The sequence below is a fragment of the Magnolia sinica genome, chromosome 15 (assembly GCF_029962835.1).
Source record: "Magnolia sinica isolate HGM2019 chromosome 15, MsV1, whole genome shotgun sequence".
Classification (NCBI taxonomy): Eukaryota; Viridiplantae; Streptophyta; class Magnoliopsida; order Magnoliales; family Magnoliaceae; genus Magnolia; species Magnolia sinica.
The window spans coordinates 37,318,427-37,335,155 of NC_080587.1; the positions used below are offsets into that span (position 1 = coordinate 37,318,427).

At 39.6% G+C, this 16,729-nt stretch overlaps 1 protein-coding gene across 1 annotated transcript in view; it reads left to right on the forward strand.

The window, feature by feature from the left end:
• Nucleotides 1-16,729, forward strand: part of LOC131228201 (peptide chain release factor PrfB3, chloroplastic) — an 83,516-nt gene that overhangs the window by 35,932 nt on the left and 30,855 nt on the right. The window contains exon 4 of the mRNA XM_058224078.1: nt 351-563. Coding sequence (XP_058080061.1) covers nt 351-563 — 213 coding nt within the window. The remainder of the gene's footprint in view (nt 1-350; nt 564-16,729) is intronic.

The following is a 16,729-nucleotide window of genomic DNA, read 5'->3' on the forward strand; positions in this document are numbered from 1 at the left end:
AAACAGCTGTTACAGAAAAATGCCTCGTAATGGCCCTATAACAGGTCCGCAACGAGGCCAAAACAGCGGAATACCTTGCATGTTACCCCCTCTTTTATAACATTAAAAAATTACAATTTAACCCCTGGAATTCAAGATGTAATCTCTCCCTCATTTTAAATTGGATTTTCATGAAAGTTGGACCATATGTTAATTGCGCTATATTTTCAGGAAATGTGGACGAAATATGAGTTTGAAAAATGTCTTGACCTCCTCCGCTTATTCCTAATGTCTCTTTTTTTTTTTGGGTTCAATTTACTTAATTTTCCAGATTCAGTTCTAGTATTTCAAATTTACAAGCTTACTTTCAGATATGGGCAGAAAAGCTCCTGGCCATGTATATCAAATGGGGTGAAAAGCAAGGTTATAGAGGACGGGTCATTGAGAAGTATCTTAACAAAGGTGGCGGTATCAAGTCAGCAACTATTGAGTTTGAATCAAAATATGCTTATGGATATCTTTGCGGAGAGAGAGGTACTCACCAAATGGTCATAAGTTCTCTTCATGCCTCTGTTCTCCACGAGGTATTGATATCTTGTTTTCTTCGTTCTTTACAGAAAATAGTTACTCTTAACTGCTTTAAAAAATATATATATATATATATCTATATATATATATATATTATATGTGCCAGCCTCAAAGGAAACCTCTGCATTTATGATGAAACTCTCTCATTTTCCTGCTATGAAATGCTATAACTTTTTGCAAGGAACGACAATGTTAGGTTCTCACAAAAGTGTATACACAGCATCATTCTCATTTATTTCTAATGGCTCATTGGTCATCAATTTTCAAAGCATTCATGGTTTTTTCAAGAAGATTGTCTATCCCCCTTGGTTGTTCCTCTTTTGGTAGCAGACTTGTGTTTCTTCTTGAAAGGGTGTGGTAAAGGGGATTGATTGAGAGGATTTTCACTTAGGAGCTCATAGATTGTCATCCCATCTCCACTTTGAGGACAGAGCTCTTTTTTCTTTTCTTATCTCTCTCTGTTTATATATAGGTAAGCTACATTCAAACCTGAGACCTGAATGGTGAAATGCACTTTATCTACCATTGAGCTACGTGCATGCTGTCTTGTGCAGGGTGACTACTGAGTATGTACGAAATGATAGGGGTTTTTACGGCGTTTTGAAGCGGTGTCAGGTCTTAGAGTTAACTGCTAACAGTTTTTTGGCAAGAGTTAATTGGGAGAAGATCATCTTCAAAGTCTTCGGCAACAATACGGGTTTCACTTTGGCATTCTATTGGGGTGTAATTATGCTTCTCAATCTATTTGGGGCATGTTTATTGAAAGAAAGGAGAAAAAGCTTGCAATGTGGAAAAGATTCTGTGTTTGTGGCAGCATAATGCTCGCAAGTTGCTAAATCCACCCTTGAATCACTCAGTTCATTTGCTTTTCCTTAGTCACTCTTCAAAATTCCAGCAAAAGTCGTTAAGAGGATTGAAAGCTACAATCCTATGTAGGAAGGAAAAGTGGCCAGAAATACAACCTTCTTGATTCGAACAAAATCTAAAAATCTATAGGTTGAATTCGTGTAAGGTGCTGCTCAGGAAATGGTGATAAAGGTTTGGGGAAGAGAAAAACACATCATGGAGGGATGGTATTGCAAAACATGTGGCAAATATGAAGGGATGGTATTTCGTGCTTGGCGAACTTGTTCGGCATTGCATGCACCAGACCTCTTTGGGTAACACACAATAGTCAGGCTGAAGTGCAATGTTGGGCACAATGGTGTTGACTTGGTGTCTTGTTTCTTACTTCCTATGAGGGAACTCCATGTGGGCGGGCCTCATCCTTGGTAGTATATTTGACAATTGCCTCTGTAGGTCAATCCTTTGCTAGCTTGCCCTTAGGGGTGTGCGTGTACTAGGTGGGCTGGGCTTAGTATGGGGTGGGACCATGTTTGCATGTGATGTAGAGCAGGTCGTGGACAACTTCATGGCCAAGATGGACCAGAAAAGGCCCGATCGGAGGTGGAAGTGATCCAGACTGTCAGAACCTTTAAACAGGCATATTTCGCAAACCGGAATGAGTTATTCGACGTACCATATGTGATTTTGGGGTAGGAGAAGCTACTTTAACCAACCAACCCCACTACGCTAGGTTGCCCACGCCAAATTTGCGAGATTCCATCAAATCAACGGTCGAAAGTCCCTTTTAACTCCGTTTTTACTATTATAGTAAGTTTTAGTTCAATCATAACTTTTGATCCATTAAGTTTTAGGAGTTGTGTTCAACATGAAAAGTGCTTAGAAAAATTAGGAGAATAACATGGTTAAACCAAATAGGACACTTACTATTTTTGGCCGAAAACCATGAAGTCTAGTAGAAATCAATACCGTCTATAAATAGTATGTTTACTATTTATAGCAAGTCACGATTTTATGGAGTTGTAGTTTGATTCTGAAACTTCTCCCTAGGGTTCATATCACTATTTAAGAGGTTGTAAACTCACTTTTCATCATCAATGAATTTATCTTCGAATTTCTAGAAAATTATTTCTATTTTCTTATTTTCCTTGTGGATTCAAGGTATCTCTGTGAGGAGTCCAAAGAAGCTCCGTGGATTCGGAGTAGTTATCCCCATGAGGAAGACGGTGCTCAACCTCAACATGTCCATCCTTGTGTCAGCATGTGAGTATTTTAGTGTGGACCTTTTCTCAATGAAAGAGCGAGGTTGATTTTCGGTTTGCACAGGATCATAGAACTTTTGCCAAACTTCTATTAAAAAGCCACCCAAATTGCAGGGAAAGAGGCTAAGATGATGATGGTAAAAAGATGGAGGGAGAAAGGCTAAGATGTTGCTATTATTGTTGATGATAATGGCAACAATGATGAGAGGGAATAATATTCAAGAAATTTCCAATGGGAAAATGGGTCTGACATATGGAAAGCCATTAATTGATTTGGGGATACCTCGTTTAGAGATTGTAAATGAATTTCGTGCAAAGTAGGCTCTGTATCTAAAACGGTATAATGGGAGGTAGTGTTAGTGCCTCAGTTTTGTCAATGATTTGAGCTAGGGTGTCTTGAGTCGGTTGAGCCTCCATAGGAAAAAATTAAAGACCGAAGACTCGAAGACTTGAAGCATCAAGGTTGAAGACAACAGGTAAATCATGAGGTGCCCTGGTAAACCTAGCCCTAGACCACTTTAGATTCCAAAACAACCTAACATCTAGATGATTCATTTCCAAATAGGCATACCTTTGTTTGATCATCCTTTAGCCTTAGGAGATTCATTGGAACATGCTTAGATAGGCTATAGAGGTTTGGAGCTGCTGTAAATCATGAGGTGCCCTGGTAAACCTAGCCCTAGACCACTTTAGATTCCAAAACAACCTAACATCTAGATGATTCATTTCCAAATAGGCATACTTTTGTTTGATCATCCTTTAGCCTTAGGAGATTCATTGGAACATGCTTAGATAGGCTATAGAGGTTCAGAGCTGCTGTAAATCTTATAGCCCAAAAACAATAGAACTCTGCGTGAGTTCGGTCGATCCTCGATCGATTGAGCGAATCCTCAATCGATATCTCGATCGATTGAACTCGCTTAGAAGTGTCCATCGAGTTAAATGGGAAAATCTGGAATTACTTTCATTGATCGAATGTTTCATTTTTGAAAGTATTTTGGATTGAATGTCCTCATTGTGAGGTTCTTATATTTATATAGAAACTCTAGGCTAATTACAAGGCTGAATTGCGGCCATTAACATCAATCTAGGCTAACAAACAAGGAAACAATAACTGTACAAGATATATACAAGCAGTAACTGTACAAGATTGACACAATCATGCCATAATTAGAGGACCTAATTATAGCTAAATATATGCTAATGCTGTCCTAATTATGGCTAAATGTATGCTGTCCCTGCTAAATATATGCTGTCCTGATTGACATCCCCCCTCAAATTGATGCTGGTCGATCAAGAAGCATCAATTTGCCCACAAGGAACTGATGGCGCGGTCGTGTCATGGCCTTTGTAAACACGTTAGCTATCTGAAGGTCAGTGGAAACATGAGGAAGAGAAATGATACGAGAGTCTAATGCTTCTCGAATAAAGTGACAGTCCACCTCAATGTGCTTCGTTCGTTCATGGAAAACGGGATTAGCAGCAATATGAATGGCACTAGTATTATCAACATGGAGAGGTGTAGGATCAGACTGGGAAAAACCAAGCTCAGCCAGAAGCCCACGAAGCCAAACAATCTCAAAACAAGCAGCAGACATTGCACGATATTCGGATTCAGTAGAAGATTTAGAAACATGAGGTTGTTTCTTACTCTTCCAAGAGATCAAGGAATCACCAAGAAACATGCACCAACCTGTGACAGACCGTCGAGTATCAGGACATCCGGCCCAATCCGCATCACTATATGCAACAAGGCGAAGAGGAGAGCCGGTTGGAAAGAACAACCCACGGCTAGGGGATCCTCAAAGGTATCAGATGATACGACGCACAACAACGAAATGTTGATGGCGTGGAGTCTGCATGAATTGGCTAACCTGCTGGACGGCGAAGGAAATATCAGGCTGAGTAATAGTTAAATAGTTCAAACTGCCTACTAGCTGTCGAAACAGAGTAGGATCAAATAGGAGATCACCCTCCTCACGGCGATACTTCGTGTTTACTTCTAGAGAAGTATCCACAGAAGAAGTATCCTGAAGACCAGCTAAAGCAATCAAATCCTGTGTACTCATGTTGATTCAAAATGATACCAGAAGGATCCGTGTGAACTTCCAACCCCAAGAAGTATGTAAGAGGACCAAGATCATATGAAACGAGGCCCGAAGATGCTACTGTAGACAAGTGATCAAGTCTGAATCCATCCCGGTGATAACAATATCATCAACGTAAACAAGAAGAAGAACAATACCAACAGAGGTCTTACGAAGAAACAAAGAGGAGTCATATTGACTTTGCTCAAAGGAAAACTAAAGTAAGGTAGACCGGAACTTATCAAACCATGCCCGGGGAGCCTGTTTCAACCCATACAAATATCGCTTCAGTTTACATACATCAAAAGAAGAGGAGGAGGTCAAGCCAGGCGGTAGGGCCATGTAAATTTCCTCTTTGAGATCACCATGAAGAAATGCATTTTTAACGTCCATTTGATGAAGTGGCCAGCCTTGGGACGCTGCAATAGAAATAACCATCTGTACCGTAGTCATCTTGGCGACTGGAGCAAAGGTCTCCTCATAGTCCACCCCATATTCCTGTCTGTTACCAAGTGCAACCAACCGGGCCTTATAGTGATCCAGAGTACCATCAGAACGCAGCTTAATCGAGTAAACCCATTTACAACCAATGGCTTTAACATTTGCTGGACAAGGAATAACATCCCATGTGTGATTGTCCTGAAGAGCCCGAAGTTCTTCGGCCATCGCCTCACGCTAACATTCATGCTTAACAGCCTTGGAATAACATGATGGAATTGAAATAGAGGACAAAGTGGCATGAAGAGATGTATGAGAAAAGCCATACCAATCAGCAGGACGAGAAACTCTAGTAGACCGACGAGGAACAATGTCAGAACCCGGATCAGCCGCAGAAGGAACAGGTTGAACAGGCTTAGATGTCTGGTCAGGCTCAGGAAGGGGCAAAGTCGGTCGTCGACGTTCATACACAAATCCAGGTTTGAATCGCTCAGGAATAGGAGTCAAGTCATCAAAATGAGGAAGAGCATTGATTTCAGGCAAGGATGCAACATGAGTAGAAAAGAAAGACTGTTTTTCAAAGAAAACAACATGACGAGAAATACGAAATCTGTTAGAGCATGGATCATAACACATAACATTTGTGCGAATTACTATAACCCATAAAAGCGCACTTAACAGATTGGGCAGAAAGTTTGTGTCGTTCATATGATGACAAATGAACAAAACAAACACAACCAAAAGTATGCATATCAAGATAGTTGGGATGCTGATGATGAAGACAATAATAGGGAGTTTCAAAATGCAAGACACTTGAAGGCAATCTATTAATTAAATAAACTGTTGTGGATAAGGCTTCCACCCAAAATTTAGAAGGAACTGAAGATTCAAGCAATAACGTTCGAACAACCTCCAACAGGTGGCGATTCTTACATTCAGCAACACCATTCTGCTGAGGTGTATAAGGACAAGAACGCTCAGAAACAATTCCTTTCAGCTTGAGAAAGGCATGAAATTCATGAGACATATTCACCACCCGAATCGGACCTTAACACTTTAATGCCCGAAGATAATTGAGTTTTCAATATAAGCCACAAATTGTTGAAACATAGAAAATACCTCAGATTTAGAACGAAGAAAATAAATCCAAGTATACCTACTATAATCATCAATGAACGTGACAAAATATTTATAATTTGCATGAGATATAACAGGAATAATACCCCACACATCACTATGGATCAAATCAAAACAGCTTTCAGCACGACTACCATGAGCAGGAAAGGAAAGAGATTTACTCTTACCTAATTTACATGTTGAGCAATCAAAAGAGAGATGAGAGGAAAATTGATCTGTATTACCCAACAAACCAGATTTTACTAAATGAGATAGAATAATAGAGTTAGGATGACCCAAACGTTTGTGCCATACTTCGCCCTTATTGTTTACAGTGGTACAAGCCAAAGAAATGCAAGAAGGAATGGAAAAATGTAGAGGAAACAATCGTCCAACTTTAGGCCCCTTCGCGAGTAACTTCCCCGATACCTGATCCTGCACAATACGACCATCACGAGAAAACCCAACATTATAGTTGTTATCAACCAATTGTCCGACGGAAATGAGACTAGTAGAAAGCTCAGGAGATACAAAAACTTCTTTAACTAATGAATTAATATCCCCAACAACATGAATAGTTAACTGACTACCATCAACAATCTGAATGTACGATGAGCTATGATATTGCCGAACATTGGTTAGAGTGTTGGAGGAACTAGTCATATGATTAGACGCAGCAGAATCAACAAGCCAAGGTAAAGATGGTAGTGTACTGTTACCTTGTCGCCCTAAGGCTGAAAAGGCTGAAATAATCATTTGCTGAACAGTTTTAAGAGTAAGAACAAAAGGATCACCAACTGTAGAGGAATTAGCGGAAGCAGAAGTACCCATCGCAGCTTGATAGGCATACTTTTGGTTGTGTTTGTTTTGTTCATTTGCCATCACATGAACGACACAAACTTTTTGCGCAATCTGTTAAGTGCGCTTTTATGAGTTATAGTAATTCACACAAAGGTTATGTGTGCTATGATCCATGATCTAACAGATTTCATATTTCTCGTCATGTTGTTCTCTTTGAAAATCAGTCTTTCTTTTCTACTCATGTTGCATCCTTGCCTGAGATCAATGTTCTTCCTCATTTTGATGACTTGACTCCTATTCCTGAGCGATTCAAACCTGGATTTGTGTATGAACCTGAGATATATTCCTACATATCTCGTGCAGTCTTGTATGGCCTCAGATTTAGGACAATTAGAGGATCAACAGATCCTAAAATCCATGTCATGACTCTAGCATCTTTCATTTTCCACTGAGACAATTTAGACAGTTCAATAGGAGCTTGATCACTTCCATCTATGTGACCCCATAACTCTTTCCCCAGGACAAATAGGCGAAATTGAAATTCCCAAGTAGAATAATTCTTGTTCGTGAAGCGCACACCAAAAGAATCCGAGTTGCTAGTAGACATGGTGCTGATAATACTAAATCCACCTCACCCCTAGTCCAAAAACAAGCCTACAACCAGCAAATCCAAAATAAAAGGAGACCAAAATGAGAATTTTCAGCAAGAACTGGACACGCCGACAGCACTAATCACCCCAAAATGAAAATTTCCAGCAAGAAAGAAACTTCCTACCCTAGACAGAAACTGCCAAACAACAGTTTATAACCCACCGGAATTATCTACACCTTCCTTTGAAGGTATCGACAGCCAAGAAGACCAACAGATTAGTCCCAACCCAACCCAGAAATCTCAGAACAGGTAATAGAAGGCTCTGATACCATGAAAGTATTTTGGATTGAATGCCCTCATTGTGAGGTTCCTCTGTTTATATAGAAACTCTAAGCTAATTATAAGGCTGAATTGCAGCCATTAACATCAATCTAGGCTAACAAACAAGGAAACAATAACTGTACAAGATTGACACAATCATGCCATAATTAGAGGACCTAATTATAGCTAAATATATGTTAATGCTGTCCTGAGCTAAATGTATGTTGTCCCTGCTAAATATATGTTGTCTTGATTGACAGTTTTTTGCCTATTTTATAGCCGTTGCAAATCGGTTCCTTTATAAAGAGCATTCAGACCTTGGGCATTTTGATGGGTTTTTAGTGTAAGTAGAGCCTAGGTGATTCCCCACTCAATATCCCTCTCCCAGACTCCAAACCAAAGAGTTTCATATCCTTTCATTTGATTAACCACTCTAATGAGCATTTCAAGCTCCATCATGAATATTTACATGAACTCCTCCTACATTTTCTAGAGAGTAGACACTAAGTTTATAAGTATATCATTGTTTATATCCTCTAGAATACTCATCTAAGTGAATTCCTACTACGAATCAACTAAAACCATTAGTTGTAGGAGATTCTACCACATCCTCCCATTGCCTTGGTCGCCTCGTTGGAGCACCAAATGCAAGACGATTGATCATAGGAGGTGAAGCATCCGCATCAACGATCGTGGGAACAATTGAGAAGTTGATTGAAGCACGAGAGATCATCGATCAAGCATCTCAAGCAAGACGCATCAACGGGGCTCGATCTGACAAGTAAGGTTGTCAATTTAGAGTCCATATACTCTTTCCTTATGTAGGACTGAGTATGGAGTTTGTGACCTAAACTCGATAGGTCCTTATGTAGGATCATCCTCGACGGGAGTGTACGTAGGTTCTTGTGTAGGACCGCCACCGGGCATGGGTGCGTACATGTTAGTCTCTGTGGAAGCCTTTAGCAGGAGTAAACGTAGGTCATTGGATTATGAACGTAGTGGTTGTTGGTTACCCGATAGAAATCAACTAAGTCTTCGCGGGAGCCATCAACACAGGTGAAAACGTTTGCCACTAACACGGGTGATTACGTGTAGGTCTTTATGTAAGACCGTTACCGACATGGGTATGTACATGGTCCACCAACACAGGTGTGTACGTGTGTAAGTCCTTGTGTAGGCCTCTGGCGGGAGTGTATGCTTGTAAAGGTTAGAGGAAAACCTGATTTAAAACCTCCAAGATAGTGAAATGCAGTATACTCGTGGAGAGTGCGTCTGCCGGGGGTGGAGTAGGCAAGTAGCTGAACCACCACACATCGTTGTGTTTGTGATTGCTTATGTGGATGCATGTCTATTGTTGCTTTTGATTGAATGTGTTTAATTCATATGGTTGCATGATTAGAATGTATGCTAGGCACTTAATTTGTAACACACAATCAATATTTCACATCTCACCTCATAGACTAGTAGCTCAATTAGTTGAATCATTTATGGTCCATGCAATTGGACTCTTATGCCCTAATTGCATTTAATTGGTAAATTAGTTTAATTAGGAAAAAATTTTAAGTGGTCATATTTTCCCCCATCTCGGGCTTAGCCGTAATTCTAAGCTCCACTAAGCTTCTGCATGCTGTGGTAGACAATCCACGCAATTTTAAGTGTAAGCCACATTCAGTTTTGAGAAGAAATTGTTTACATGATGAATAAAAAAATCAAGATCTAGATAAATTATGTTGTCTAGAACAAGAAAATGTTCGGTGATGATTTGCTTCTCACCTCCCAATGAAATCAGGTTTTCTATCATTCGACCTGAGACAGGAGTAAAATCTTGATTTAGGACAAGCTTCTTGAGATCCACAACATGATTTTTTAAAATCTATTTGTGTGATTGTGCTAAGCAAATTTTTTCTGGCACAGGTGTAGTTGCTAGCTACTACCTTTTCATAGTGAAATCCGTCTACCTTTGCTTAAATCTAGAGGGTAAATAGATGAAGTGTGAGAGTGGATGCTTTTGGATGGCTAGGTGTGAGAGATTAAGTGATGATCGTCAATCACCTTGGAAATAGGAATATGATCATTGCAAACATTAGTTCTCTGTCTCAACGATGTTGAATCAATGAATCACCTCTTCATACATTGTGAGTACACCTCAAAGCTATGGAACCAATTTTCATCATATTTCATATGAAGTGGGTTATTCCTGGCCCAATTGAAGAACACTAGCATGGAAATGATGCGTTCAAGGAAAAAGAAAGAAAATCCTATGGCATCTAGCTTGGCTCTCCGATTTGTGGTCCATTTTGGAGAGAGCAGAACGACAAAGCATTCAATAATGAATCAGAGAGGGAAAATGTGGTGTTTCTAGGAAGTCAATTAAGTAGCATGGGAGCAAGTAAGAGAGCAAAACGAGGATCCATTGGCAGATGCAACTTGCCCTAAACCAATGAATCAACAGTGAGGGGTAATGATCCATCAACTCGATGGCTGATCAGTGAGGCATTGCCTTTTGAGGGGATTATGAAAGACTTCAGAATTTTGATCTGATGGATGTTCCTATGCAGTTTATTTTGTTATATTGATCACCATTGTGTTGGATCATATAATTTTCTTAGGCAGGCCTTGGTTGCAACATGTTGATGGTAGGCAATTCAATGTTGGGCTAAAGCAATAAATACTTGACTCTGCCCCACTCGCCACTTGCTTCTTGCTATCTCATGAGTAGGCTCACTTAGTGAGACTTAAAAAATTCTTAGGTCCACAAGAATTTTATAGTTCTGACTCTTGTGACTCGAAGCACTAAGTTGTCTCCTAAGTCTCATAAGAGAAAGAAAAGATGGAAGGATCTCCTTTCATATGATTTGAGGCCCAAAGGGAAGGTGATCCTATGAGCATTGGGAAATCTACAATTTAAGTGATGTAAATGGAATACATGTTGGATATATGGGGCTTTTAAAGGTGTGGTGGGTATTCAATGATGGTCCCATAGTAGATGAAGGGGGATAACAAGAATAAACAAGGCTTTCAATGCATTTCTCAATCTTCAAAAAAAAGAAAAAAGAAAAGAGGAGGATAAATAGGACAGATTACAGACCATTCCCATTGCATGATATCTGCATTTTCAGTTACATATGACAAAGCTACCCACATCTGTTCCATTGAAATACAAACAACTTTTAGCTGTAGTATCCTTTTAACTAGCTGTTGCTTAATTCAGTCCCGCTGAATCGTTCTTCGGACTCATGCTCCAACTCCTTCCTAGCCATTTATACTCGATAGCTTTTGCAAACAGATGCTTCCTTGCACCGGCATTCAAATTTGTTGCAAAGGCTTGATTTTTCCCCCTTTCATCTCCACCCGCCATAGACATTGGGAGAGATTATTATATTTTGCATTTGATTTTTGAAGCCTAAGTACTCTTATCTCTTCATTTGTCAGGTTTTTGTGAACCAAAGGGGACCAAGTTGTAACATCCCCTGACCTACAAAAGCATTAAGATATAAATTTTCCTTCTGCCCTCAAAGCCCCTTTTTCGAAGGATGAAATTAAACTTGCTGTTTTCTCGTTTGGCAGAGACAAATCTCCTGGTCCAGAAGGCTTATCTCTTGCCTTTTTTTTCTTTTTTTCTTTTGATATTATTAAAGTGGATATTATATCTTTCATCTCTAAGTTTCATTCTTTTTGGCTATATCTCTGGAGTTATGGGAGCTTCATTTATAGCCCTAATTCTTAAATTGGAAGGTGCCTCTGATCTAAGGTATTCTGTAACGGTAACGACGGCCATAATGGCCACCACCATTACCTTTACGATACGACTTGTAACAGCTGTTACAATCTTTTTTTTATTAAAAAGGAAAAAAATTCGAAAAACCTATATATGCACCATAACGTTAAACAAAAATCCAAAATGCCTGTATTTGCCCGGTAACAGACCATTACAGGGCAGTTAAGGCCTTTACAGGCTGGACACGAACTGAGCTAACTCGGTTAATTCGATCGGTTTGACCTGAAAAAAGTCGACTCGACTTGACTCGAAACTGGGTTGAGGTCGAGTTAAGTTGATTTTTGTAGCTTGAAAAAAATTTCGAGCCGAGTTCGAGCTGGCCCGAGCTCGACTCGGACCGGGGTTTGAAATTGACTCGGACCTTGACCGTCCGACCATAAGAGCTCAGCCCGTTGCCCTGCCACTGAGTGCCCGTTCGCCCCTGCCTCCCTCAGGTAACACTCTCCTCTCTTACATATTATATTATTTATATAATATATTAATATATTATATATTCTATAATATATATATATATATTTTTAAATGAAAACATTAAACCCTTGCAACTCGGTCGGGCACTGTCCATGGAAGCCTGTTCGGGTGCTACTGTCCATTAATATTTAAAAATATATTATATTATTTATATATATTCTATAATATATGTATTTTAAAAATAAAAACATTAAACCCTTGCAGCTCGACCAGGTGTTGTTGTCCATTAATATTTAAATATATATATTATATATATAAATATGATATATATTACATATTATATAATATTAAAAAGCCTAAAGGGCCTAAACCCTAAACCCTAATGTGTGTGTGTGTATGTGTGTGTGTGTGTGTGTGTGTGTGTGTGTGTGTGTGTGTGTATTAATGTTAAATTGATGTTATAGTTCAATTAGTTATATTATTTTTTTCTATTTTATTATTGTAATATAAGATATAAGATAATCAGTTACTTATTTCAGAATTTCTATGTTGTCAGTCATATATTCAGTGTGTTTTTAGGGGCATAGAAATTCTCAAATTGTCTCATTTTTTTTATAGTTCAAGATTGTATATGTAGGAATGCTTTCATTTATTCTAATTTAAATGCATATGCCTGTTTCGGTTCATCTCTCATTTTCTCCGTGGATGTATTTATTGTATTTGTTTCCATCATTAAATATCCACACTTTGTGGATACTTGACGTGGGAATCAAGTATATGATTGATATATTTGGAGAGATAAGGGGAAATGCTGCCGGGATTTTGGCTTAGTATTTAAATTGAAAAATGAAAGCATTACAATCTATTTAACCTTGAATGAGTGACTGATTTAAACAATTAGACAATTCTAGAAAATTTAGTGGAGCATTTAGGTAAACACCACTTTTTGTTGATAAGTGCTTAAAAGTTAGTTTCATATCTTTATATTTATAGATAACTAGTGAGGAAATCCTAACTCCCCTCGGTGACGGTGCATCGGCCACATCTCCTCTTATTGTGGAGGGAGAAGGGTCTTCAGTTGCAACCAAACAAAAGAAAAGATTAGTAATATGGGATGGCTTTGAAGAAGTTGTAGTTAATGGTGTGGTGAAGATTAGATGTATGCACTACAAATCATTATATAGTAAAAATGTTGGGGGGTCTTGTAACGCCCTGAAAATCGGGAGTCGAGTAAAAGTCCAACTCCCGAGTTCCAACGCATCACTTATGCAACATATTTAATGATGATTAAATGTTGTCTGTATTAGTGCATAAAACATGAATAAGATTAAGCCAAATCTGCAAAACATAATCCATGGACAGTTGTAATACGCAAGCGGAAGACTGACTCAAATAAGTATAACCCTACAAATCAGTATAAGTCCCCAAAGTATGTATGCATTGCCAGGTTAATAATTACATGTATTGTTTCAACATACAAAACGTCAAAAATGTAATAGTCCACTATAAGTATAACCCTGAAGCCCCGTCGATTCAGAACGGTCTATGAAAACCCGCCTGAATACTGCATATATGAGAATGCCTCCTCATCATCCTCAAAGTCTGGCTCCGCCTCGCAGGCAACGCCATCATCTGAACCTATAACAGGGTCTGGTTGGTGTTTAAAACACCGTCCTGTAACGTGGGAGTGAGTGATCAACTTAGTGGAATAATAAAGCAAAGGTTAACATGTTATCAATTCAGTCAAGCAGTAATGATAAAGTAATACATTCGAACATCCCTAGATACTCTGATTAATGCAGGAATGGTATGAATAAATGATGTATGCCCTCGCCTGCACTCCCTCAGCGATCTTCATCTAACGGTCGCGCATGTCAGTCACTTCCTCGTGCTCTCTACACATCGCCAAATGGCACATGCAATGTGGTGCATGAATATGATTACCAAGTTCTTATTAGTCCTTTTCATACAGCAGGATTGGGAAGCTAAGGTACCTCCCTTATATCAATTCCCAAACGGTGATCCATTCTAGGGTCGTCAATCCTAGTAAATCTCATACGATGTTACGATTCTAGGTCACTGCAGAGGGCTCGTCACCTTATTAGTGCAAGCCTAGTTTGTACTCTTGTTGCTGCAGAAGGGCTTGTCGCCTCTATGCAGTCTTAGCGTATGCTCGAGATCACTACAAAGGGCTTGTCACCTTATTAGTGTAGGCCGACAGCTTGAATACAGTGTCCCATACCATCGTATTCGGCTCACGAGACTGTGTTGCTCACTGGACACTACGGGGAGGCTCATCACCCCAGCGTAGGCCGACAACTCGACCACGGTGTCCCATACCACCATGCCCGGCTCATGAGTCTTAGCAGATCGAGGTACCAAGGTTTAAAGGGTTTTCACTGGTGAGTTTGGTACCCTAGATTCAAGCAGTAGCGTCCATACATGGTGAACATACATTGGGTCAAATCAGGTTACTTGACGAGCTCAACCAGTACGAGCGCACGTTGAGTTGACCGACATGAAGTGCGTAAGCACTCCGTGTGGCCTAACCACTGTCGACATCCCAAGTACGACTCGGATTCATCAATAACATCCTAAGTGGCGAAATCAACCTCAGCCACCTATTCAGTGCCTGTTACCGATTGCCTGGACTATTCTGTAGTCCCAAACACATTCAATTATAACAGATAATCATACAAGCTAATCAAAACAGTAATGGATCAAGAATTCCAATCATACTAGCATATGAGCATTTGATGGATATCAACTTAAACATGAATTCACACATATGCAGTGCCTAAGTAAAACATACAAGAATATAAGTTACATGGAGGAAATCATACACATCGTTAAGGTAGTTGAGAATCTCTTCTCAATGCCCATATAAAGTACAATTTATCACACCCTTGTTCATTCAGACATTTCTACAAACACTTAGACTACATATTCCAACATACATGACGTATGTTGGTGATAGCATGTATTAGGGCAAATCCTTTCACTAAGGAATTGTCACGTATACCTCAACCATATGTCTACAACAGTTAATCATGGCAAATCCATATCTAGAATCCATACTAAGGTGTCCCGTATCGGTATCGGTTGGCGTAACAGTGTCCTCCAAAACCGATACGGATACGGGGGCGTAACGGTGATACGGGGGCGTAACGGCCCGTAATGGCGCAAATTTTTTTTTTTTGCCAAAAAAATATGAAAAAATATGGATTAAATCCAGAATATTCTAAGCATTCCAAATATGCATTCATTTATAAATTGGAACATGTTTATAGTGGTGTAACGGTCCACTCTTTGGTGAGAAGTTGTATCGGACTGTCTGATGAATTTATGAACCAGATAACCTGAATTTGACTACAAAATTCATATATTTAATTTTCTAACTATCTACTATCAATGATAGATATATTAGAATGAATGTAAAATGAAAATATCTTACATTAGGTGTTTGCAATTATTTTTCAAGAATTTCTCGAACATACCTATGCAGTGTGGTGCACCGTGCACATGACTGTGATAGTGTTATTCCTATCTATGACTTGTCATCCTCAAGTCAAGAATATTAAAAAAAAATAATTAGTAGCGTTTAATATACTCCCCTGCAACTTGATTAAGGATTACTTGATTGGTTGTCAGGGGAGCTATTTTAAATACAAGTTCGGCAGTGTCAAGTGTGTGCATGGCTTCTTGCAATAATACTGTTGTGAGTTGTCTGCTGCAAATACTTACCTTAATACAAATATATACTCACAATCGCAAGTCACCACCAAAATGAAAATCTGCTTTTTTGTGGTTGCTCGACCTCCACATCATCGTCATCGTCACCATCAGGCTGAGGCTGTCCAATAGGTGTAGGTGCTGCATATTCATAATATCCAGTGCCAGAAGGAAATACTAGATCAACGAAACTAGAGGATGACTGATCCTGACTAGGCAACGACTCTGACCCGGAGTAAGGATATCCACCAGTGCCCGTCGAATAGCCATACTGGTGCCCATACTCAGGCTGTTGAGAATCTTGAGATTGAGAGTGCGTTTGCTGTGATGAGTAACTGGGATTTGGATCTGAATATCTATAATCATATGGATATTGATCGGGAGGGCTACTCCAACATGAATGTGATGGAACAGGCTCAGTATAACCATCATAATTCAATTCACCATAAGAATATCTATCATAATAACCAAGACCATGAGCCTGCTGATGTTCCGAACCTCCCGGACCCGGTGCACCACTAGATGTACCCACCTCTTGCTGGCTGTATTGTGACTCAGTACACTCATAAGTCCGACCTCGTGTACCACCTCGTCGATGTTCTTCGACATCGTGATCTGTAGAGCAGTATGGCGCGAGCAAACAGTGCCGGCACCGGGCGGGGGTCATCGTCATCATCTGACACGGTCATGCTACCACTGCTCGTACTCTTTTGTTGATCTTGAGCCATATCCGTACGTGGCATAAACGCTGCCCCTCTTACTGGGTCCAACACATCTGCAC